Source organism: Melanostigma gelatinosum, assembly GCF_949748355.1.
Source record: "Melanostigma gelatinosum genome assembly, chromosome: 15".
In the NCBI taxonomy this organism is placed as follows: domain Eukaryota; kingdom Metazoa; phylum Chordata; class Actinopteri; order Perciformes; family Zoarcidae; genus Melanostigma; species Melanostigma gelatinosum.
The window spans coordinates 23,625,250-23,651,997 of record NC_136648.1 but is presented as its reverse complement, the minus strand read 5'-3'; the positions used below and the strand labels follow the sequence as shown (position 1 = coordinate 23,651,997).

At 42.4% G+C, this 26,748-nt stretch overlaps 1 protein-coding gene across 4 annotated transcripts; it reads right to left on the bottom strand.

Annotated features, from left to right (window-relative positions):
• Nucleotides 1–788: 788 nt before the first annotated feature.
• LOC306789198 (casein kinase I-like) lies at nucleotides 789–26,748 on the bottom strand. 4 transcript variants are annotated; one of them, XM_079285021.1, is made up of 12 exons: nucleotides 26,642–26,748; nucleotides 15,129–16,258; nucleotides 14,797–14,866; nucleotides 12,860–13,008; nucleotides 12,525–12,759; nucleotides 11,097–11,182; nucleotides 10,907–10,991; nucleotides 10,610–10,758; nucleotides 6,670–6,750; nucleotides 5,841–5,942; nucleotides 3,986–4,092; nucleotides 789–1,968 (listed from the first exon to the last, which is right to left on the bottom strand). In XM_079285021.1, exons 2-12 carry the CDS (start codon nucleotides 15,423–15,425, stop codon nucleotides 1,914–1,916), a joined length of 1,416 nt encoding a protein of 471 aa, XP_079141147.1. In that variant the 5' UTR covers nucleotides 15,426–16,258; nucleotides 26,642–26,748; the 3' UTR covers nucleotides 789–1,913. The 4 variants fall into 4 exon arrangements, with proteins under 4 accessions (XP_079141147.1, XP_079141148.1, XP_079141149.1 ...); XM_079285022.1 differs by lacking the exon at nucleotides 5,841–5,942; XM_079285023.1 differs by lacking the exon at nucleotides 26,642–26,748 and having other exon boundaries at nucleotides 10,610–10,755; nucleotides 15,129–15,316.

Here is a 26,748-nt window from a genome sequence, read left to right as displayed (position 1 = left end):
ATAGATGTCAAAGCAGAAGTTCACCCACAGTTCCAGTTCCTTTTCAGCAGTTTGACATCCAGTGCCTTGCTCAGGGGCACTTGAGTTATTTTGACACGCTAAACTAAGAGGGGAATCTGTGTAACATCAGCATGTGCATGCTAGCAGAGCAACCCCCAATACCCTTCATCAGATCATCAGACTGAATTGCCACTTCATTTCATTGAATTGTTCAACAAACTGGAGATGTAGACAGAAAACTTCAGAGTTCTGAACAAGACTACGACCAATGAGAATCAAAATCCAGTTTACAATGTGCTTCTCTTTACAGTGACTGGTAGCGCCTCACAATCCTGGCTGTAGGCGCTTAGTATTCTATTTAGCCTGCTTAGCCCTTTTCCGTCAGTTCAAGGCCTTCATGCTTTCTCATAAATTGATGTTTCATTATGTATTTGGGTAAAGCACTCACTAATAGTCGTAAATAAACTTCTTAAGTTTAATATTACTTCAACTTTGAGCATGACACTCTCCAGCTAGATCTGTACCTGGTTTTATCCTGCACCAGTTATTTCTGGTGTGGCAATTTGCCCTTAGCAGGGCAACTGCAATCTAACACGAAGGGACCGACAAGACTTCTCTGGTAAAGCTTTACAATTATCCTTCAGTTAAGATTCTCCAGACCCGCCTGTATGATCATACTGTATCCTTTGTTAAGACCAAGTTAAATGATGTACTCCAACATAGGCACAAGTATCAAACACTGAAACAAATATTATTCACGATTCCCTTAAATAAAGATCAGCTTTTATTTTGTTTGGTTGTTTTTTAATGGAGTTATCCGACTTTCCATCCTCCAACCCAGAGAGAAAGAGGATAAAATAAAACAGAAAATTAAAATTACAAGTTATTAAAAAAAAAAAAAAAACATTTTGAGGTACACACTCCAAGCTACAAAACACAAACGGTTCCAACGCATAAAGACAGAAAAAAAAAACACAGGATTCAAATTGTAGACAGTTTTTTAGTTACAAATTAAAACAGGAAAAAGCATTGCTTTCACATAAACATCTTTTTAACTTTTGATTCTTGTGGTTGTGAGGGTTTTCCTCTGAGGGTGAATGTGTCTGAGAAGTACACTGAGCCCAGTCTGTTGAAGGAAATAGACCAAGCCGCTCACGGTGTCTTCCTTTGACCCTAGAGAATAAAAACTGTATCGACTATATGCGAGAGCTGCATCTTTTTGTCCATGAAGTCTCTTTATGATGAGCTCGAGAATGTGTGCAGCGTGTTTGTACATATGTGTGTGTGTGTGTGTTTGTTTTGTGTGCACGTGTGGTCCGACAGTCTCATTGCTTCCAATCTTTTTTGTTGTCCTCTCTTCTGCATTTCCTCAGAAATACACTTTTCGCTCTCATCTGAACCAGCCAATCAGGAAGAAATAAACCAAAACCCCCAAAAATAGAGAACTAGCCAGTCTGCCAATAAGCCTGCTGAATCCAGTCTGTCAGACAATCAGCTTGCCTTTTACAGTCTAGCAACTGTTTTTATTTGTGGTCACTTGTTTCTCCCCAGCAGTTTGTGTTGATCCAGTTTCAGTTCAGTTTGTGACCATAAATACAAGAAGACTCCTGGTGCAGCTGGTCTACAGTTAAAGCTCCCAGGTGGAACAGCAGACACTCCGCCTGTCCGGTCATTCCAGACCAGTAGAAACCAGTAGATCAGCTTTGCAAACATATCCTGCTGCCCGGTGGCCCAGCCAGTCCAGCCGACTCAAGGTAAACTACAGGACGTCCAACAGCAGGGTAGGAGGGTCAGAGGGGGACTGGGGGAGGGGGAAGGGGGGGGGGGGGAAGAGAGGGTTACATGAAGAGGGCTCGAGGAAGAGACGGAGAGAAACCACAGAGAGACCAGGGCTTCCCTCTCCTCTCTCCTTTTCATTTGTGTCTCTGGAGAGCTTTCCTCTTCCTCCTCTTGAAGAAACAGCAGCACCTGCAACACACGTCAAACTGTCTGTCATTTGTTATCATGCATTTGAAGTAACAATGAATTTTGTGAATTAAACGTGGAAACTCTAGTAAGACCTCTCATGAAGCCAATCAATAACAATAAGGATGACAATACAACTTTATTTGTATAGCACCTCTCATACAAGAAATGCAGCACAGAGTGCTGAAACATAAATGAAGGTAGAGATGGAATGAACATTAAAAAAAACTTCAGCGGAGGTAACCAGCTTCTTTGTCTTGCCGAGGGTGTAACCTCACCACAGCTCTTATCTGAACACTGACCCTGTGGCACTGTGGGGATCTCAGGACACACACACCAGTCTTTGTGTCCAAATTCAAATCAGTACCCACACTTAGAGCATCAAATCAAGGAAAATACAACATTTCAAAAGAAGTGCAGCAGTGAAAATAAGACACACTATAAAATAAGATCAGAATGAAAACATTAACAAGTACACTAGTGTTACTAGCTTTGTATACTGTGGGTGATGGGGTGTTACATGAACACAAACCTTACAGCCAAAGTTAGAACCGTTTGGGTTCTTTCTAGAGATGCACTGATACCTGGATATCTGCCCATACAGATATACCTCTGATATCAGAGCAGTACCTAATACATATAGAAATATTCCAACGCTATTCCTTTGAAGTGTCAGGTCGGATTCACAGACAAACAAGTGTAGGATTGCAACTCCTTTAATGTTTTGAATAACGTGAACCACTCAACGCACAGCAACAACTGGTGAGAAGATTTCTATGCATGAGTTCCAAAAGTAATACGATCATTTTAAAGAGTGCAACGGCAAACCGACAACTCCTTCATAACGTTTAAGAAAAGTGAACAGTTGAAATAAAAGTGGTGAAAGGTTGATATGGTTACCATGTAGAGTAGGAAAGCGGTACAGGTACAACAAGCTAGACTTCAGCAGCCTGTAGCAGTAGCCTGGGTGCTGAAGCGCTTATTGAGACCTTCTGGTTAAAGAGCCAAAACAGCGTCACTGTGAGGAAACTCGACCTCCGTGCTAAAGACGCTAGCGTAGCTAACAAGCTTCTTATCAGCCGTAACACAGAGGGACATCTCCACCATTATTACATATTCATATGGAGTGTTAACCTCAGCGATTACCTCAGTATCTGAAGCCGATACCAATATAGGATCGGATCAGTCTCATCTCTACTTATCTCAAATTTCTGCAGTGACACTTTTCTTCTTCTTCTGTGGTCACTGAATTACTTGAACTGGCTGAGTTGGAAAAATATGATGTCTCATCACTTCCATCCACCAATCTTTTTTAGCAATACTTAAATCAAAATGTGATGGTAGTTTCGGTTCCAGTTGTAATCAGACTCCTCCCACACGCCACCAAATAAGCAGAGCTTTTGTCTGTAATGTCGGGTTTGCATTAGAAGTGGAAGTGCCGCGATTTCCAGAGAAGCGAGCACGGCACTAATAATAAGCACTTCTGTAGAATGAGACTTGCGCTGTCAGCATCCTGTTAGTGCAAGGTCAACACTTCCTGAAGCACTGCTTTTGAGAGTAGAAAGCCACAGGAAGTCACGCTACCGGTCACATGAGCAAATTTGCCTAGGGTTGTTAATACCTGGTTTGTTTTTGCTGCATAAGTTAGTCTGAATCAAAATGATATTTTACCTGTAATGGCAAAACGAATAAAAGAAGAGTTGCAGGTGTTGACATACTCTACACATATATTCTAGTAGAACTTGTGTGTGCATAAATGTTAAATGGACTTGTGTAGCACCTTTCTAGTCTTCCGACTGTCATTCACCCATTCACACCCATTCATTCACTGATGACAGGGCCCACCATGCAAGCTGTCATCAGAACTAACTAACCACTTACACACCATCACACACCGTAGGCACAGCTCTGGGAGCCATTTGTCTCGCCTAAGGACACATCGACATGGACTAGTGGAGCCGGGGATCGACCCGCTCTACTCCTGAGCCACACTGGCCTCGCCCTGTGTGCGTGTCCTTACTTGGTATCGTCAGCCACCTCCACCTCTGCATTGGCTGTGATTGGTGCGTTGGAGTGTCCTGCAGTGGGGTCGTCTGTATTCAGCTCCCCATTGGTGGAACTCATCACCTGGAGGTGACAAATGGAGGGGAGGGGGATGAGTACAGGCGTACCAGCGTCCTATCTTGGTGGGGCAAAACTAAAAAAGACTTGTACTACGTCCACACTAAGACGGATACATTTGAAAACGTTGCTCATGAGTGAGAACAACATGCTTCTACACTTTTTTCAGAAGTTTTTTGTAGCACCGAAACAATAGAAAAGCAGACATGTTCTTCTTCACTTCTGTTACTGTGCCGAGTCTCAGCTGGTCAAACGTCCATCTGTGTCCGGCTCTGCACCCTCACACAAGGAAAAGATTGTTTTCAAATGTAGCCGGCTTAACGTGGACTTAACAGTCCATAAGAGCTGTGACCTCCAGGGAAGCGTCACAACTCTACAGACACAAGCATTGTCAACATTCATTTTGTTGCCATGCAAAAAAAGCGACACCTCTGCTTTATGACATATAACAAAAAGCAACAACTACTTTTTGGCCTTGAAATGTTTTAACTTCACTCTGAACAGCTGTTCTGACATCACATGCATGCTTTTAAATATTTCCCTTCCCTTCAGTGCACCTGACATTCCTGAAATGTGTTTTGGTTTTTGCCAAAATATCAGGTTTGCCCACTCCCTGCTTAAATGGCCAATGTGTAGATTTAGGGGGATTTATTGGCAGAAATCTATTATTCATAACTATTAATGTGTTATCACCTGAAACATTTTAAGATCTGCGCAAATATCGCAACACAGACGTATTCTAAATGCAAGTTGAGGGAATGACAGAGGGAGGCTGTGTTCACACGGTCGAATCGTCCGCCACCGCTGGGAAACTTCTGATTTTGATACAAAGAAGCAAAAGGGCAGTCGTTCCACTGTTCCATATTGAGATTGTTAATCAGAGAAGGTTATGCACGGCTGCATGGAATAAGGAACATTAGTGGACAGTTCATTTCCTTTAACCATGTTAACAGCTTAGTAGTCATTTAGTCATTTTCGGAATAAGGGCAAAAAAGACAGAATACTTTGTGCATGTTAACATAGTCAGTGACGAGAGACCATATATGAGGCATGAACACTACCTCTAGAAAAGTAAGCCTACAAGGAAACAGCTGTGTGCAGCCAACGTCAGCTGACACAGGAAAACTGTGTCAGCTAGTGCCTCAGAATGCATTGAATCCCAATATGTTTAGACATGGATTCTGTCATTTGCAAATTCTCAATAAACACCAACTCACCACATTTCCCTCTGAACCGTGGTTTGATGATATAACAGGTCACCACTAACTGAAAACCATAGAATCAAATAAGAGCAATGGCAGGTACTGAGCTACATTTGGAGTTCTGGGTCTAGAGTGCCCGGCACAAGCCTAGATATAACAGAACAAAAAGCCAAATGCAAGCTGAACCTTTCTTTACCAAACTCCTATGTTACACACAGAGTTCATACACCAACTCGTATGATCTCAGCAATAACTATCAACGTATCTGTTCTGTCAATAGAGAGGCCAAGACACAACCTTCTGTCCCTTGTAGAGTCTCCATCATTTCAATGTGAGGTGCTAGTTTGAAAAAAATCCCCAAAATGCGCTACGGTGGATGCATTCATTTAGAGTCTCTATTACAATAGCCCCACGAGAGGGGATGACTGAGGTTCTGAGGAAACAGACTAGAGGTCGGCTCTGCTCCGTCTCGGAGAAGGTCATGCAGGCAGACAGATAGACAGGTAGGCAGACAGACAAGAAGCCAGCAGAGCTAACCCTTCCTCTCAGTACCTGGACGGACCCGCCCAGCCTATCAGCAGTGAGATGGGAGCCCAGCAGCTCTCGATTGGTCACTGGAGTGGGCTGCGACTCACTGCCTTTCCCCTCTGGAGACTAGAGGAGACAGGAAGCCGATCGCAGGAGGAACGAGAAGGGAGGGAGGGAGGAGGTGGTGGTGGTGGAGGGGAAAAGGTGAAAAGGACAGATAAGATGGAAGAGGAGGCACGCCATGTAAAGGGGCGGAGACGGGATGGAATAAAGAAAAAATGAAAAAGCAGTGAGGCGAGGGAGGAGTGAGAAGACAGGGCCGATGGAAAAGAGGAGCAGTACGGTGAGCAGAGAAAAGAATGAGGAAAGAGAAAAGAAATAGTGAGTTCAGAGTCAGTATTTGGTGGAGGAGCAACAGGCGGGTGAGCACTCAAGTGTGCATTACAGTGAAGTGCACAGAAGGCTGTGCACAAGTGGAAGCCCCATGCAAAAGGGGAAGGAGGAGGTCTATTTTCACTGTTTCCTCAACCTCACCTGTCTCAGACCCACAGAGCAACCTTTGTGAACCTGGACTGACATGCATTTGTGTTTGTGAATGTAGAAGAAGCGGGGTATAACCACAACAAACCGCTCACCGTAGAATATGCAAAGATATTGATTGGGAAACTCATTTGTTCCGCTACAGAACGGGTTAGAATTATGTGCTCACATAACATCGACACATTTGAGCAAAAAGGATAATATTAGGGCTGTCCCTGAATCAGGATTCAGGACTTTGTGGGTTCATCCTCGGTATGTGAATGAAAACACCAACACGACCGTCTCCTAATTTGTTCAGAGTGAGTGTGTGTACCTGGTTTTTGGTCTGCGGCACTTTCTCTCGGTTGCTCGTCTGAAGTGGCGTCTCACTGGCCACCGGACCAATAGGAGTGGGCTAAACACACAGGAAGTCAGGTCAACATAGGATCAGAGTAAGGAAACAAGACACTTCTTTATGTGGACTTATTCACCATTATTAATCTTATAGATTACATATTCAGCCATTTAAAACTAGCTTAGAGGCATGAGAGCGATGGCGCTGAATGTTGCACCGCTGAACTCAAAGATCACGTTATTTGCCACTCAACTCGAGTCCATTCAGATTACAGTTCACAAAGGAGCTTAAAGGAGGAAGTGTCTTTCTGGAGTAGAGACATTAATAACTTGGGTGCATCACAAGTCTCTTAAACTTGTGTCTTAGTTCCTCCCATCTGCGGTGCATGGAGAGACGCAAGGAAACCATGCGAGGAGGGAGGAAATGAGGAAATGTGTTTTTAGAGAGATGAGACGTTCCTTTTCTCTGAAGCGTCACGTGATACACTTGAGTTGAATGTGGTATGATGCTGAGATGCATCAGATCCATCATAGCAGCTGCAGCATCCAATCAATAACTGATCCAGTGAGGAGGTGTGTCGGTCACTAAAAGGCTGCTCCTCAGAGCAGAAAGAAGAGCTTTGAGACAGACGGCCTTCAAGATGACACACCCGAACGACTTCCGGTTCAAACAAGGTACGAGGAAGTATCAAATAAGAGACTTGGGATGCACCCTGTGACTACTTCAACGGTTCCTTTTTACACAGTAGATGCTCCAAATGCAGTGGCGGGCCGTGAATTTTCTACCTGGGCCGTCTGTACTGTCTTGTCTTACTACAGTTGAACCACCACAGCTACGGGTTATTGTTTGTTTCGTGTAAACACCTCATATTCACATAACACTGCAATATTTGACAAGTGAAATAAAATGTTACATGAAGCTCAACACCTTCAACTGCAGAGTGCAGAACATGAATACGCGCATGACGGGATGCTGCGTCATTAACGGAGAATGCATGTAGTAAAATCAATGTAATTAACACAATGACAAGAGCAAACTCACAAGAACCAGTCACATTTATTTACAACAAAGCATGACACAACAATCCATCAAAACTGCGGCACTAAAACACCGCACACTCAGGAGCACGGGCCATTCAAATATTATTCACATCAGAGGGAACGATATTAACTATATAATAAAAACACTCTAGACAACTTAACACAACGCTACTGCAGATGTAAAAACACAAAAGCAATTTACTTAGCAAATGCTTCTCACTATTTACAGACAAAGTCCATCCTCCTGTCTTTGTTTCCAAACAGTTCAATGACGAGGTTGTGCAGAACATCCCTGCGTTTCAGTTCCAGTAAGAGGTCCTTCTCGATTGCCATAGACCCCAGTGATGACAGCCGAGCCTCCCCAGTTGCGTTTCTGGAATAGGTTTTGATCCGTTTTAGGGCTCAAAATGTCCGCTCGACAGAGGCAGTCGATATCGGGATCGTCACCGCCAAATATGCCAGTGCGTAATGTTGACGCATGCTCTCCACCAGATCTTTCTGCTGAAGGAAAGCCAGTAGATCAGCAGGGCTTTTTCCTTCAAAGCCAGTCATGGCATACATTACAGTCAGTTCTGTTTTAAGCCGTGCCAGATCATCAAACAGGGATCCATGACTCTGCGTTAGGCTGGAGAAGGCCGAATCCGGGAATTTCTTCTGATGTGCCTGAAACTGCTGGGGGTCGAGGAGGGAGAGAAACTTTGAACCGATTTCGTACCCGGGCAAGAATGTTGTCCAAGATATCGCTGTGGAGTTTCTGGTACCGTGCACAAATGTTTCCCTCTGCTTGGCCTCTCCGTGCGCTTGGGGCACCTGTTTCACGCACAGTGGACTCAAAGATGTCAGCAAACCGTCCCTTTTCTCTCTCAATAGTGTCACAAAACTCATCCACTCTTTTCAGACAGAACTGTACGCCCAGTTTATTGTTCTGTAGTACTCCAAACAGCACATCCGAAGACTCAAAAATCCCATGGAAACTGGACAGCAAAAAACAAAACTCAAAGTTCTCCAGATGGGCTTGGTCCAGATTGCCACCGTGTTGGTGCCACACGAGGAAGACGCCGCTGGCAGATGTCGTTGAGCAGCTGCGTGAGCTTTGGGGACCTGGAAAAATACGCAGCGAGGCCGTTGAGATGTGAAAAAAAGATTTTACATTCTCTCAGCTTTGAGACTCCTTGAGTCAGCACTAAATTCAGCTGATGGGCATAGCAGTGTATAAATAAAGCCAGAGGAGCCTTCTTTTTAACTTTAGCCTGCACTCCATTAAGTCCAGATGCCATGACCGCTGCGCCTTCAAAACACTGAGCCACGACTTTGTCCAGACAACCGTGGTCCTCCACAAATCGGATGAGAAGATCAGCAATGTCACGGTAACGTCGTCAAATCTGACAATCCTTTCCTTGACACCGGTATCCGTCACATAACGGACCATCAGTGCCAGCTGCGCTCTATATTACTCACGTCAGTCGCTTCGTCCACCACAACAGCGACAAAGGGCGCTTGATTTATCTCACGTCTGATCTCCTCTCCCATCACTTCAGCTATTGCACTGATCAGGTCGTTCTGTATTTTGCCTGATGTCCCGGTGAACACTTTGTTCGTGGAAAGGTGGTAGTGTAAGTCTGTGTTGTGCTCAGCCACAAAGGAAAGTAGCTCGACATAGTTTCCCTTATTTGTGGACTCCTTACGTTCATCGTGTCCTCTGAATGAGAGCTCCTGTTTACCCAAAAAGATGACACACTATCAGTCTTTTCAGTATTTCCCTATTCTTCTTAACTTTTTCGTTGTGGAGCTCCATTTCCCTGCGAACTTGTTCATTGATCTGTAGATCCACGCGAGTCTCTCCAAACGTTTTCAAGAGCACTGTAGCTTGCAAGTGTCCTGCCGTTCTTTTGTGTCTTGTTGCAGCCTTGGTAAGGCGACCCAGGTTAGCAAATCCAACATGGCTCCAAACACCAAGACGCTCAGTCGCAAATAAAAGGCATTCCCAGCAATACAATTTGCAACTCTTTTCCGATGCCGTCAGCCAGGAATAACGTTCGTAGTTGGTGGACTGAAAGTGATGCACAAATCCTTTTACTAGCTGGGTCAAGGCTGCTAGCTGCGGGGTTGGCCGTCCCTTTGTTATGATTTCCCGCTTTTCCTGAAATGTCCTCCGCGAGAAAGGCTTTGTCAGTAACTCCGCCACCAAAATCGGTTTCTCCTCCTCTTTCAGCCATTGAGTGTTAAAAAAACACAGCTAGGTAAAAAAAAAGAATCTACACCAAGCAAAACTCTAAAAATGTCATAACTTCTCTTTCATATGTTTCAACCAGAGCTCTTACTAAACACTGAGCTCTGCTAGCTAGCATTCTGTTTGAAAAAAGTCACGCTGGCCCACTGACCAATCACGGCGCACCTTAATGCAGACGTACTTAGCAGCCTACCTCGGTGCCACTGGCACGTCAAAGAATACGCCCAACATGTCAAACTAAAGATCTGATTGGTTGAAGACTATGACAATCAACAATATCCCCATTCACTTAAACTGCAAAGTCTACCGAGAGGACCTCAGGCCTCTGTTCTACATAGAGACATAGAGGCTGAATCTGATTGGATGAGAGCTCTACTTAAAGCAAGCTGTGCTGGAAGCAGATCAACAGAGGAACACAGGAGCTGTGCAATGAGAAAATAAGCTAATGGGGGGAAAAAATTATTATACATGTAGTGTATTTGTGAAAAATGATTAAATTATAAAATAGCTCTAACTTTGTGATTCTGTTTAGGCCAGCAGAGAAGGCTTAGCTGGCCCTGACGGCCCACCACTGTCCAAATGATTATGCTTCAATGTTTGAACCGACCTCTCAACACTGACCCTGGCCCTAAACCCAGACCACACTCACCAGTGGCTTTCCAGTCCAGTCGTACTGGTAGTCGAAGATGTATCCGTTTCTGTCAAAGAGGTCCGTGAAGAGTTTCCTCAGATAGTCGTAATCTGGCTTCTCGAAGAAGTCCAGCCGACGCACGTACCGCAGGTAGGTGGCCATCTCTTCTGTTACATACGCACAGGCACCGAACCCACACACGCACACATTCACACACAGACACACGATTTGATCAACATATGCTAACCTGATCATAAATCACACTTGCACAGAAACGCAGACTTTTTCTTTGTGGAGGTGTGTGTGAGTACAAACCTGGGAAGCTTTCACAGAGGACCTCTATGGGTGTGTCTCTCTTCGTGTCTCCTATCTTCTGATAACGTTCTTTCAGAGTGTCAGCCTAGTGAAGGAAGGGACATTTAATCGTAACAGTAATGAAGGTGAAATGAAACAAAGATGGTTGAACTGATTCACACACTGGACGGTTGGTCAACGGCCTCCTCACCTTGAGTCCCTGCCAGGGTAGGCTGCCTCGCAGGAAGTACATGAACATGTGGCCCAGAGCTTCCAGGTCATCCCGCCTGCTTTGCTCTGAAACACAGAAGCACAACAAAAGGCTTAAATTATTCTCAATCACAACATGATTGATTGAAAGGAGCTGTCAAGCCCAAGTATGTGCATAGCAGGCCTGCATACTCAAGTGGGATGACAACATGACAGCTCTGACACCCCCCCCCCCCTTTTTTTCATAGAATAAATTAATAACCTACAATTTTGACCATCTATTGATGTTTTCAGCTGTTTATTCACCAAATGCGTCAAACATTTTCTGTTTCGGCCCTTTAAATTTGAGGATTTGCGGCTTTCCTTTCTATTAAATAAATGACTGACTGAATAAATGACTGACAGACCTCGGTGAACTAATTATCTAGCCACGATAAAAAAAAATGCAAAATGCCCTTCTTGAGCGTGTATGAATCCATGTCCGTGAGACAATATTAAAAAGTCTTTCCTGTTATTAATATCTACATCCATCACCTAGTCTTTAAGGTCTAATAGTGAGTTGAGCACGTTGTGTCCATAGAATGTAAGTGGACGTAGTCGTCATGACGTTACCCATTGGTTTGTGACTAAATTAATATCATGGTGTATTGAAGAAGACTTGAAACAACAAACTCATGTTTACTGAGGTAATAAATCAAGAGAGAGGTAGAGTAATTTTCTCACAGACTTCTATACAACCAGAGGAGTCGCCCCCTGATGGACATTTGAAAAAATGCAAGTTTCAGACACTTCTCCATTGTCTTCACTTCTCAGACCTTGAGGTCACACGTTAACCACGACGAGCTCCAAACCCACTAAACCAGCCTGAAGATGAAGAACATCTGAAACCACTGATGAGAGTCTGTGGAGCAGAGCGGGATAGATGTTGGGCCCTGGTCGGAGCTGGACGATGCTACGCTGTGATTGGCCAGTCTGCGTTCAAGGGACTGGATTTAGCAAAGGGTCAATTATGGAGGGGGTTTCTCACAATTATCCAATATGTTATAGATTAATCAAACAGTAATTGACATATTACTCTACAATAATGACAATAAATTCGTTGCAGCCCTTATAATTTTCTCTCTTTGGCCTTTGCCATGTGCCTCTTTCTTGCCACTTGCCATGACGTGCATCAACATGTTGTCGGTGGCGGGATTTTACAAAGAGAAGAACATACATATGGGTGAATTGACGCTCATTGCACTCTGTTGGCTACAATGCCTTGAAAAGCAAATTAATTAGGTCAAACTTTGTGACACTACTTTCAGTAGATCGCTGCTGCTGCAGAAGCCAAACACGGCTAAAGTTACATCAATGAACAAGCTGATGTTACTGTGATTGCGTTAAGAGTTGTATACGTGTGCACATGCATCATGACGGAGCAGCTCACCTTTCCCCAGATGTGTATTGATGCTCATATATCTTGCAGTTCCAGTCAGACTCTTGTGTTCTCTGTATGGGATGTGTTTCTTGGTCTCTGAGTCTATGTATTCTTTTGCCAGGCCAAAGTCTATGATGTGGATGGTGTGTTGCCGTTTGGAGCCAGGTCGGCCCACCAGGAAGTTTTCAGGCTTCACGTCTCGATAGATCAGGCTTCTGGTGTGGACAAACTCCATACGGGTTATCTAAGGGAAAGGACAGAGCGAAGATGCAGAGCTAAGAAATCCAACACGAAACTAAAAGTGTTTTTGAGATTTAGAATAATAAAAAATGTTATGTGTTTACCAGTTGTATGGCTATCATAAGTACAGTCTTTAGAGAGAAGGTCCGGTCACAGAGGTCGAACAGATCTTCTAAGCTTGGTCCCAGTAGCTCCAGAACCATAGCATTGTATTTACCACATGGTCCAAAGTAAAACACCTGTGGTACGCCCTCTGGATGAACAGATAAAGGAAAGTCAGAACACATTTATGTATAAATGGCATACATTGATCAATGATATCGGTATGGGGAGGTGCCTGCGCAGAGTCCATAAGATATTAAAAGTTAATAGCCGCCTCGACCCCTGTTACCATCTGGCAAGAAATACAGATGTGCTGCCATACCACCAAACCACAGAGCAGCTTTTCTTAGGCTGCGAAACTCCTAAATTCATCCTCCACGATAAAACTAAAATTACCGCCTCACGGGTATATGCATCGGCCAACCTGTCAAGTTCCAGTTTACATCCATGTATGTCCAAAATATCATAACTGAATCATTTTGTTTTTGTTTTGTGAGGTCACAGTGATCAATACCAAAATCTACTCAGTTAATCCTTGAGTCCAGGTGGACGTTTGCACCAGCTTTGAAGAAATTCGCCTGAGGCACTCAAGATATTACAAGAATGGTACAGAACGTGACCTTGACCTTTGACCTTCAACATCTAATCTGTTTATTCCTGAGTCCAGGTGGACACGCACGTGACGTGACTCGCCAAATAGGAGATTTCTGTTGTATTCTACTTTATGTGGTGCACAAGAGACCCAGGGTTATCAAGTAGCAATCAAGTAGCAATTCTTCTAGCTAGGTCATGCACGATTATGGCCAAAATCATAATCGCGATTATTTTGATCAATATTGCGATCACGATTATTTATCACGATTATTCATTAATTTTAGGGACAACATCTTTTTATTGCACTTTCACTTTTAAATGACCAAGAGCACTGCTTCCACTTCCATTGTTGTGCTACATTCAGGCTAATGTACAACTCTTTGCATCAGACTGGTCCTGATCACAGTGCATCTCGTAGAAGAAAAATATAAATAAAATAGTATCAACACTTTTTACCCAAAATTAAATCAACAGAGCACTGCTTCCACTTCCATGTTGTGCTACATTCCAGCTAATGTACGCGTCTCTGCATCGCTATGCGGCGCAGACACAACTCGAACGCACTCTGTGCATATGATTTGTTCTTGGTTAACATCACTTGCCCTAAATCCAAAAAACTTCCAGACAACGAATGATGATCCTTTTCGAGGGGCTAGCTCCTCCCCTTCTGCTCCTGATATTTGATTTAGCTTTCACACGACACCCGTGACCGTCTGCTCTCTGTTGTTGTCTGTCTCTCTACTTCTACCGGAGTCTGCAGGGTGCGCGCATGACACCTCCCATTAGTTGAGGAAGAGCTTGATTTGATATGTAGCAGAGCATGCATTTTAAACGTCAATATCGCAGACGATCATGCTCATTTAATCATGGCAGCCAAAATCGTGATCGCGATTAAAATTCGATTAATTGTGCAGCCCTAGTCATGAGTTCCAAAGAAATAAATATGTCAGGTTGGAAACCCATCCAGTGGTCTTAAGTTTGTTGCGGCACGAACAAAACATACTGGTTTGTGTCGGCACAATGGGGGGATAGCATGAACCTCCCACGTGTTACAGTGGAAAGAAAGTGTGAAATAGGAAATGGCTGCCGACATCCTCCCAAAGTCTGCATTGCATAGGGAAACAGGGATTCCAAATTGGGCAAAAACAGGTTATAATAAGCAGAAAATGAAGAGACAAAAATGACGCTACTCTTTGAGAATTATGCTAAAAAACACAACTTAAAAAGTCTTATTTGCTAGTTGACATTCGTGTTGATGCTACGGACAGCCACCTTCATTATAAAATTTGCTCATATGCAAAGCTTTAATCAAAATGCTGATTCTCACAGTAGAAAACCTCCTCACCTGAACTTCCCAGCTGTTTGTAGAAGCGATATTCTAGGTGGAGCTGTGGCGCCCGCGACTTGATAGGCTCCTACAAAAGAAGATAATGTTTAAATTAGAATCATTCTTTTGTCACACAATTCATAGTATACAATTCATAATACACCCTTTCTTCAGGGCAATCAAACCTAAATTTTAAGTTCTAAGAATATAATGGAATGAAACAATTTTCTGTCCCTTTCAAGTGAGAATCATTTTATTCTGAAATATGGATTAATAATTGTTCTTCTCACTATTAAACATATTAAGTGTGTTGCCCTACAATACTATAAACTAGGTACAAACTATTTTACCAGTTTGATAGCCACGTATTCATTGGTATACAGGTTCTTTCCAAGTCGCAGCTCTCCAAAGTTCCCACAGCCGATCTTCTTTCCGACGCGGAAGTTTGGTCCGACCATCAGAACCCCGGAGTTGGAGCTGGCCCCCCGGCCACCTGATCGACTCCCCGTCTTCCCAGGCATCCTTTTCCCCTCCTCTGTCTCCGCCTTCCCTCCACCACCTCCTCCTCCTCCTCCTCCTCCACCACCACCTCCTCCTCCTCCTCCTCCTCCACCTCCTCCCCCTACTCCTCGCTTATCAAAGTCCATCAGTTTGTGGTAGCCTGGTCTCTCCACGGTTAAGCCGATTCCATGCAACCAAAACAACTACCAAAACAATTGCCTAGCAGCTCTGCTGTTAGACGTGAGGGTGGTCTAGGCTGGGCCAAAATGCAACTTAAACTGGGCAGGGTTTAGATGAACTTGAGCTGGGGGGGGCCTTAAGCTGAAGTGGGACAGATGTGAGATGAATTCAAAGAAAAGAAGTGGCTATCAAAAAGAACTGGAGCCGAGTTAGAAAAAGCTAGAACCAAGAAAAAGTGATGAGTGCTGATGAGAGTGAAAGAAAGCAAAAGCTGATGATTTTGGGGTGGGGTGGATAGATGACTAAATGAAAGAGAAATGAAAAGATGACGGGGTGAGGGGGCACCACTACCAACTAGTTTATACCCCCTTGAAGGGGGCCAGAGATGGTGATGGAGGGAAAGAGTATAATAGCCTGATCAGTCACCATACGCGGCTAGCCATATGCTAACATGCTATATGAAACTGGGAGGCCACGCTAGCTTCAGGCTCAGACAAACCAGTCCACCATGACAACAGCCTGCTGTCAACACAACACCCATGCACCCAACCTCAGAACAGACTTTAACAGCAGAAAGTGTTCAGAGGTAGAAAAGTATTTCAGAGGTTACCCTTTCTTGCATCTGATATTTAGGTACGACTAAAAACTGTAGGCGTGTGATTTCTTGCCATAAGTCTTAGTTGGCTTTAGAGCATGTGATCGTGTAAATGTTGGACCTCTGTACTTGTCCACTGTCAGAACACCAGGTGAAGCTTTGGCCCCGAGGTGTTTGGAAAGTGCCGAAGTTTCAACGTACCACCTGAAAGACACAGAAAAAACATGAAATGATGATATATTTGAATACTTAATGTGTAGCACAGTACTTTGTACATCACGACACCAGACATTTTGTAGTCGATACCAATACCAGGTAAATTATTGATACCCAATTCAATACCACGGTGAAAAAACAACATACAATCTACTGTTACATTTCAACACATAACATCATGATAACGTTATAATTTACCTTTGCTCAGTACAATTTCATATTGAAAAGAGCTTGAACGCATCATCATGTAACTCAATGCAACCTCCGTATGTTAGCTCCGCTATTTGGCCAAGCAACACTGTGATGCTCATTGGCTGCTAATAGCTAACAGCTAACAGCTAACGTTAATCGTTTCTCCTTCTGCTGATTACAACCAGTGGTGTATAGCAACGAAGTAGAAATACTTCGTTACTGTACTTAAGTCGTTGTTTTGGATATCTGTACTTTACTACTTTTACTTTTACTTCACTACATTTTGCAAAGAAAACTGATACTTTTACTCCGATACATTTCCCCTGAAACCTTCGTTACTCGCTACAAAATCAAATCTATCTTTAGAAACAAAATGAATCATGAGAGCAGCGTCGGGGACTGTGGTGGAACACAGACTGCAAGCAAGCAGGTTTGGTGAATCAGTGGTCCTAGCTTGCAAGTTAAATCATTGGTTAATCACGTTAATGCGCAATTGCAAACAAGTGCTCTCAGTGATGCCCAGGATGCTAGCTAGCGAGCAACTACATGAGCAGAATTCCACTCTACGATGACTGATTTCATGACGGGAGCAGAAATGGAAGCACCTGCTACTCCCGCAACAAACTACGGTGGTGACGAAGACCAACACCAGTGGATCGCTAGCGAGTTAGTGAGCTGAGGAAGTGTTGACAGTTGTGAGATTTTGTTGATTTGAGTCATCTTAGCTATAATCATTGCAGCTCTAGTTAGCTAACTTAACGTTAGCTAGCCACCACACCATAGGATTGACAGGAGCCGCAAGAGCGCAGCATTAGGGAAATCCTTCCCAGCTGTGCGCAAGCTGTGTGTGACGCTGAACACACGTCTACCTGCCTCAGCGGCCTGTGAAAGGCTATTTAGCATCGCAGGACTAGTCTTCAGCCCAAGAAGAGCGAGACTGAATTCTCGCAATTTTGAAAACCAACTTCTTTTGAAGATGAACAGGACATTTTTCAGTTTCAAGTAATGACTGGGTTGTTACTTTCGGTGCTGCTTTAGTGTTGATCATGTTTTGATATTTGAGTCATGTTGTGGATGATCAGATGGAGTTATGATGGTAGCAGTCGCCCAATTGCAGATTCAGCATGAGCAAAACCTTTGTCTATTGTGTTCAAATCAGGCCCATAGTTTACAAGGCAGGTGTCCTTTCTCTAAACACTGACCTGATGCATCAAGTGGATATGTTTTGCTGAACATAATATTATGCATTTGTCCTCTACATCCTCTAGTCTAATGAGCATACTTATAAACGCACTGTTACAACTCCTTCATAGTGTCATATTGCTTTTCGGAGAATTATGATGATAAGTTCATAGTAGATGCAAAAGTATACTTATGTACAATACATTATGTTGAACATTGTTGCTCCTGGATGGATCACAGCCAACCCAATTATTTTTACCACAGCTCCATGTCCTTGGTCATGGTGCCACAGCACTTAAAAGAATAAACTTCATAATTCTCAAAATTCTGACCCTTTGCTTTTTTATTAACAGCATTTACTTGTACTTTTACTTTCAATACTTAAAGTACATTTCATATCAAAAAATTACTCTTGATACTTAAGTACAATAAATATCAGATATTTTAAGACTTTTACTCAAGTAGTATTCTAATAGGTGACTTTTACTAGAGTAGTTTTCCAGTAAGGTATCTTTACTTTTACTCAAGTATGGCTTTTGGGTACTTTAGACACCACTGATTACAACACAGATCTGTTAGTCACAATGTTGACTTATCAGGGAAACGTTCTATTGTCCCCGGGACGACAGGGCGATGTTAGCCATGACTCAAACCCTGACGCCGGTACTGCCGTACTGTAGAAGAACCAGTACCAGCATCGGGCTTTCAGAATTTTCACTTGGTACCAAAGTATCAGTTTTCGTGACACCCCTAGTACATTGAGACAACACAGAGCCATCATTGTTGGGCTTTCTGAAGTATTTCAGCTTAAAAGGTAAAATGACAAGTGGCTTGTATAGCCTGTAAACTAGCCTATTTAAAAGGACACCATAACAAATCCTTTTAGAGGAAAATATGTTAGATACCAAACAAACTACCTAAATATTCTGGTGTTGTGCAGAACCCCTTAGAAAGGAATCCCATTGTACTTGAGGAAACATCTTTTAATAGATTCAGACATATGCATTTTAATAGTAATACTAAGGGTAAACCTTATCCATACAGCACCTTTTAAACAGCTTCAAGAAGGGATTTAAAAGACGTTTCTGATTCTGCAAGCCGCAGATCTTCGTATCAACATCACATTTTACTGTAAGTGCTGACCTTAGATTGTGTAGAAATAGATGTCTACATCAGATAATGTACAGCAATTAAAATTGCAGAAGCGCTAAAACTTCATGGAGGCAATAAGCAATTCAGGGATATTAGGGGAGACCAGAGTCAACAAGTTGTGAGTGAACTGATTCCCTGACTAAATATATTTCTTGCATTCAACAAACATTTTGCATTTTAGTATGACGGTATTTGTATTTAAAAATCTGTAAGAGAACCCAAGTGACAACATTTTGACCTCTCCTAAAAACCAGGCCAAGGAGGACAGGACATGGTCTCTCGTGTTTCTGATTTCCTCTTCTAATAATAACACTCATCCTAGCTTCTCTCATTCCTTCCTTCTCTCCTCCCGCTTTTCCTCTGCACTCCATTTTCCTTTTACGTCCAATGAATCCCTTCTCCTCTGCTCAAACCCTCGTCTTCCTCTCGCTGCTCTCCATGCTATAACTAGCTGGTAAACGGCAATGCATGTGTTTATCATTTATTTGGATCTCTCTAACTATGCAGGTAGAAGATGAGACATGCATGTTCTTGCTTTATACGTAGAATATAACTTCCCAATAGGGCTGGGCGGTATGACCAAAAATCCATATCACGGTATTTTTTAAGACTCTACCGGTTTCACGGTATATCACAGTATTTTATTCCGCCTTAATACAGTGACGGGCCGTGCAGTTTATACCTGGGCCTTCACTGCTGTACTGCAGCTGAAATACCACCTTATGGCGCCACAGCTTCTATTCGTTTTTAAGGCTGTAACTATGTATAAGTCGTTTGAATAATGCTAGAGCATTTAGAAAATGCAAAAGCCTAAATTCAGGAAAATATAATGTTCTCAGCTGGTCTGGCTGTGGGATCCACAGTCATTCCTTAATGACAAGCCGCAACCCAAAGAGATTATCATAGGACTTTACTTTCACAACTTGAAAGTTGAACGTACTGCTCTGCAGTGTCGTTCCTTGTCTCAGTCTCCTCTGTCATGGTGTCTGGTACAGCTTACTCTGGTCAGAATGTCTATATTTGATTGGCTGAGCTGCATCACGTGATGTGATTCACTACCCATCAGCCTCTGCTGGCTGTTAAGTTTCGTTTCACGATAGTCACGTGCTCGCCCACTGACCAATCACAGCACACTCTGCACCTTGCGGCAGAGCCTGTACAGGGACACTGAGCAGCATGTAATGCTGACGTCATTATAGGACAGCCCGCCACTGGCTTAATGCATTAATTAATTAATGGCGTAAACTAACACAAGAACGGCCGGTCAACCGGCGGTGAACAGCTGTTTGTGTGGCGTGTCTTCCGTCACTTCCTGTTTCCTTCACCTCCTGGGTCCTAAATCCCTCCATGTATCAACGTACATTCATAACAAATACCACACATATTACTGTAATCAGCGTTGCATATGTGTCTGACCTAAATACCTGTTGTTGTTCAGTCTTTGTTCATCCTGCATCGCTCTTTTCTGTTCTTTAATGTAACGTTACTGGCGTAACAGAGCTGTTAGCTCCCAGCGGTTAGCAGACTGTTAGCAAGCTTTACCCAGCATGCAGTTCGGCGGAGAAATTTGATAAATGTACAATTATTAGTGCTACAAATTGTTCAGCTGTCACAAACTGTTGTGTCGTGGTGGTTTGCCCTGTTAAAGAGCATTAGTTGTGGGTTGTTAATTGTTGTTATAATAATTGTTGTTATAAAGTAAACCATGACTAGGGTTCCCTCTCAATACAGGTAAGACAACTCGCTCCGTCCGTAGCACTCCTAGCGGTGAACAATATATTTTGCTGCCTGTTGAAGAGCAACAGAAGTTGTTTCGGCTATGCACCGGTATCACCGGTATGACGGTGTATGAAAAATTCATATCGTAGGGGAATACCGCCCAGCCCTACTTCCCAACTTCGATTCTTTCTAAAAACATATCTTATTTGAGTCAACAAGTCAGATACATTACGTCAGTATTACATGCACATGCCGGGTTCTTAACTGCAGCTTTTTGTGCTGGATATACATGACACATAACTGCAGGGCGATTACCGAAACTGTAATTGCTGCAGAAAAAATGGAATCCTTAACTGCCACTCAAAGTAAGAATTTGATCTACAATTGGTTGGGTCCTGTTCTCTGCCTTCTAAATGAACTTTAGAGCAGTGATTCTCAACTGGTGGGTCGCGACCCAAAAGTGGGTCACGGACCCGTTTTCAGTGGGTCGCGGGGCCTTTGCCTGACAAAAAAATCTAAAAATAAAATGTGATTTTATTTTGAAGGGCATTTTTTATGCAGTGGAATTATTCCAGCATTTACGGCAATTGTTCAGCGGTGCAGGAAAAACACCGACCAATGCGTTGTGAATCACATCACGTGATGAAGTTTCCTGACTTGAGTGAGATGTACACACACCGTGACACACGGGGAGAGACGAGGATATATGAGCAGAGCAGGACTATTTATTGAGGTGTGAGTCGTGAAAGTCAAATCATAGGACGATCTCCAAAAGAGAGAACTGGCCAGAGAGACCATTAGACTCTGAAGAATTCACCTATATGAGTCTGTCCAGTCAAACACTAATTCCTCTTTTTAGAAGGTGAGAAAAATATAATATTGTGGCTTTTTCACTTCACCCTGAATGAACTGAATTTAAAGCTGCAGGGCAATTCAGTGAAAATTATTTTACTAAAATGAATTTCGTTAAATAATTTATTTTATAATCCAGCTGTTATTTTACTTGAAATGAGAAGAACATTTATTGATGTATTTCTATGTATTATTTATAATCCATTCAGTTAAATTTGAAAAATGAGAATATTTGTTAAAATATAATTGATGTGTACTTTCTTTATTTGATTTGACAGTTGTTTACTACACAGAGACGTTACTACTACTAGACTTCTTGAATATAGATATACCCAAATATTATACATATATATATATATATATAATTAGGGTCGTGGGTCCCGGCTTGTCATTAAGGGGTGATGGTGGGTCCCGCAGCCAGACCAGTTGAGAACCACTGCTTTAGAGGAGATCAATGGTCAGCGGTTAATGGACTAGTCTGCCGACCAGTAAAATTTCTTGACACTTCATGCCATCATTCACCCATTCAAACACACATTCATACACTGATGACAGAGGCTACCATGCAAGGTGCCACCTGCCCACCAGGTATATAAACTAACGGACATTCAGATGAGCCACTCCAGCCCTGAGCCACAGCTGCCCCGTAACAAGTGAAGCATTCTTCACCTCTTATTGAGCTTCACATCATGGCTTTGCTGTTGGATTTGTTCAGCCTCAGAATACTTTGTTGCAGGACAATTTGTTCGGAATTAACAGCAGTGTGTGTACAGAGTGTGTGTGTTTTGTATTTATATTTATTTAAGTATACTGTAAACTGTTAACAGTTAACATATTGTTCATAGTTAAAAAGTTTGAAGCTGTAGTTTGAAGCCAAGTGTTTTGTATTTATTTATATTCATAGTATACTTTAACAGTTAATATATTGTTCAATTTGAAGAAAAAAGTATCGGTTCAGGCACCGTTGAGGCACCGGTATCGGAAAAAACCCAAACGATACCCAACCCTAATTAAGATACTATGCAGTTCAATAATGAAAAGGTAAGAAAGAATAAGTTATATTACAGTAACCAAACAACATTTTGTAGTTTGTATTTTATCTGATACTTTACCAAATTTGAATCTAAAGTGTTATCAGGTAACGTGTCCTCTGTTTCGGGTATATTAGTGCACCTGTTGCTTTCAGTCACTGCGAGCTTCGTCATCCGTTCTCTCTTTACAATTTTGGTATCTGTGCTGATTCTCAACACAGATCCATTGGCCCTTCAGATTTGAACTGTTGGAGTATGGGCATCTCAAGTGACACAATCATCAGCTTGTCCATTAGGGCTGTCACAATTGGCCAAAAATGCTAATATGCATTATTTTGAAAAACACATGAGTTTGAACTATTAGAATATGTATATTTGTGCGTTATGTCCATAGCACCGTGTGCTAACCGGTCGTGAGCGACGCAGCACTGTTCAGCTGTTTTGAGCTGAACTTTTGTGAGACGCCCTTTTTTTATTTATTCCCGTTACTCGCTTTGAAACCAGAAACCAGAAGTTATCTGTTAGGAGTTACATGATACCCCCTCATTGCATCTACATGAGTCAGAAGAGTCGAGGCAGACAGCCTCTCCTCTTATCACAAAACAGACCGTCAATGGGAATCTGTATTTTCTTTTTATGGAGGCAAGTTCAGGCCGTTCAACTTCACAGTAATAGTTCAGTGCCCAAGGGTTTCTTGACCACTTCTTTACTGGTGATAATAGCATGGAGGACACAGTGAGGAGGAAATGTCTGAGATAGCGGACAATGTGCAGTGTGTCAAAGCATCTCCTCTGAAGTCATTAAGGGGAATAACATGACCATGTGAACCCATGCTTTTAGGTGGGGTTCTATTGTGTTGGCTGAATTTTTGCAGAATACCACAATTACAGCATACGGCATGTAATGTACCACTGTGGTCTTACAAACAACTATGACAGTCTATTCAGATATTGACGTTCTGAATTCATCAAACTGATTTTACGAGAGGTGCACTACAATGGACATTTGTAGGTAATAACAGTTGCTAAATGCATGTTAACATAAAGGCTGATGGCGATTCCATTCTATGAAAACATTGATTCAAGCAGACTTCTGAGCTATGTGCAACAAAAACTTCACCTCATGTGCAGCTGCAACTCTGACTTGACACCTGAGAACTTGAATCCGTTAATTATGTGGGAACGCTGCTCAGCTAAGTTTAACAATTAAGGAAATTTGTTTGCTCGGAATTTAGCAAACAGGTTTGTAAGACTTGCTAAAATCAGGTTCCATAAAAACAAACAGCATTGTGCCCTGACTGAAGTCAGTCGGATTCCTGTAATTACATCCACTGCAGCAGGTCAAACACTGGCTTTCTCCCCTCCCAGAGGCCTCTGTCAGATTGAGCAACTGACAGCAAAAAGCAATGCTACTGTATAGGGCATATAAGAGAATGGGTTAGGCCTGCTCAAAGCAAGAGGCAACATCACTCCCACACACTATCTTTGGCCTCAGCTAAAACAAGAACACAATCTAAAAGGCAGAGGCCTTTGTTTTGAGCTAGTTGTCTTTAGTCAAAATGGACTTACTGTACCAAAGCTGGTTGTTAAGCTGATACAAATGTTACGCTTTCACCTGTGCCTGATAGAATCTGACCTGTTTATTGCCAAGTATGTTACACATACAAGGAATTTGACTTGGTGAATGGTGCATAACAATAAACTCAGTGCAATAGTATGAGACATCATTTTAAAATAGAAAAATATTAACATTTACAATAAAATATGGTAAACAAATAACAGTCCATTAAAACAAGTTTATTATTAAAGTAGAAAGTGTATAATAATATAGAAAGGATGTGCAAGGGTGTGTAATGGTAGGAAATTGTCCTGGGGGTGTCAGAGTCAGAGGGGGTCCTGGGCTTTGTTGATGAGCCCAACTGCAGAAGGAAAGAAACTGTTCTTATGGCGTGAGGTCTTGGTCCTGATGGACCGCAGCCTCCTGCCAGAGGGAAGCGACTCAAACAGTCTATGTCCAGGTGAGAGGGGTCGGATACAATCTTTCTTGCCCCCCTCAGGGTCTTGGAGGCGAACAAGTCGTGGATGTGTGGGACGGCAGATTGCAGCCAATCATTCTCTCAGCAGAGCAAATGATACGGATATATGATATTTACATCTTTCAACAAACTCTCTAGACAAATTATTGCCAAAGTTAGAATTTCTCTACTATAGCCTCCTTTAAAATCAAACCATGCATTTAATTGGGAAATGTTATGAAATAGCTTGGTATGAAAAACTATTTATTTTAAAGTACACATAAAATACCACCAGGAAGCCTTTAAACTTATCTTTGACCAGAGCACTTCATCTCTTTCCTCACACTGATGTCTTAACATATGCTTTCAGGGTTTTTTAAGACTTTAAAGACTTTTTAGGACTCCTTGGATAGCCGAACTTCTCTGAAAACTACTATACACTGGAGATGGAGCATTGTGGGTTATATAGAATGCATATTACTGATTACATCTCTTGTTATCATATTAGTTTATATTCACTGGTAACTATACTGGCAAATATTCCTTGTTTAATTAAAAAAAAAATTGAAGCTGTATTGGTGATGACAATAGTATTTGTTAGGCATTGATATCAAGACACTAACCCTGGTATCCCATAGAGTCCTCGTCAGCAATGTTCTGGTTCCTATCTGACCACATCAAGCTGAGCAGTGAAAGCAAAGTAGTTTACTCCTCCCACTAACCTGCATGCAGCCTCACACCCAATAGTATCCACTACACAGCATGTCCATGGGCTACAAACCTGAGCCCAATTACCAAGCAACTGGGACAACAGATTCAACAGTTTCTCCACAAAGACAAATCTGACTCACATGAACTGTTTCTTAAATATTCCAATTTAGAGACTTGAAATCAGAAATCTGTGCAAAGCCTCTGTATCAGTCCAAATACACAATTTGCTTGGTGTATAAATTGTGTTCATATGTCACAAAAAGTGTGTTTCATCCAGTAATCGATTGACAATGCAAATACACACAGCAATGAATGGTAACAAGGGGGACATAAATGTGCAGGTCTATGGTTACTGTATTTACAATTCGCCTCAATTCTAGCTTTACTCTCTACGGTTTTTTTATGACCATTCACAATTGACTCTCTACCCTTTCCTCTATGGTGACTGAATGACTACTTTTAATGCCGTCTCTAAATTGCCCTATATTCATTGGTATTAAGTACGGTATTACAATTTTTGTAATGTATATTCCTGTTGAAGGTTTTCCATTTTATGCATCAATGGCCCCTTACAGTGTAACTAGCTCATGAGTACATGTTAGTTAGGACTGATGTGTGTATCCTAATATTCAATGTGTTATTTTCAAACTGTTCTCGCCAGACAGCACAGAGTCCTTGATGGATTTTTAAAGGAAACACAATCTAGCTGTACCAACATGGCCTGGTCTCACCACCCACACTCCAATGATCCACTTAGCTGCACCACCTCGTACTCGTTTCTATGAATGGCTCTAGATACCTGAGAATATCAAGTCAACCTGAGAGACTGCACACCGCGGCTTTGGTCAAGCTGTCACCATTTCATGTGTTTCAATGTGGAACAGAGAGCTGTGAAAGGGATGAGCTATTTGAGCCAAGGAGCAGGAGTTTGCTAATGGAGCTAACGTTAGCAGATACGACTGCAGCACATTTCCTCCTCAGATCCTTTCACTATACGTCTGCAATCGCTACCCGACGTTGGCTGGTAGCCTATGTGGAAAATATAACAATGTGGCGTTATTACACATCAAATAATCAATCGAGCTAGTTAACGCAGGAAGTTAGGCTGAGGCCACAGTAGTTAGTGTGAGTGTTTGGCCTCGGTGTAGCTTGACAACCTTAGCTTCATTGAAACAAACGTGAAATAGTGAATGGAGAGAATGCAATAGCAAACGAAACGAAGTAATGTCGGAGAATAAAACAACGACGACGATAGTAACGAGCAGCAGTGTACGCGGTAGCTTGTGAACCATATCAACAACTCGCTACCCAGCTATCGTCCACTAGCCTCTGTGGTCGTAACGAGACGTAGTCCGATAATAGACACAAACGTTGGCTAACATGTTAGCAAACCCGCTAACTAGCCAATGTTGGCTAACGCTGAATTATTGCCCATACATATAGCCATTCATAAACGTAGCAAACGTAAGCTAATTCAACAAATACATTTGTGCAAAGTTGAAAAAAGAGATTACGTACCTAAAGAGATTCTATTTCTGTCGCTATTTGTCTGGCTTGGAATAAACTGTTCTTATTTTCTTCGTCTCGTTTTCCTGATATCTTTTTCTGTGGATGTTTGGCTAACC

Excerpts from the sequence above, each read along its gene's own strand:
- LOC306789198 (XM_079285021.1), bottom strand. The coding sequence starts at position 15,425 with ATGGACTTTGATAAGCGAGGAGTAGGGGGAGGAGGTGGAGGAGGAGGA. Across the intron at positions 10,759-10,906 it reads CCTCTGTGAAAGCTTCCCAG|AAGAGATGGCCACCTACCTG; the intron begins GTTTGTACTCAC and ends CGTATGTAACAG. Across the intron at positions 4,093-5,840 it reads GGCTGGGCGGGTCCGTCCAG|GTGATGAGTTCCACCAATGG; the intron begins GTACTGAGAGGA and ends TGTCACCTCCAG.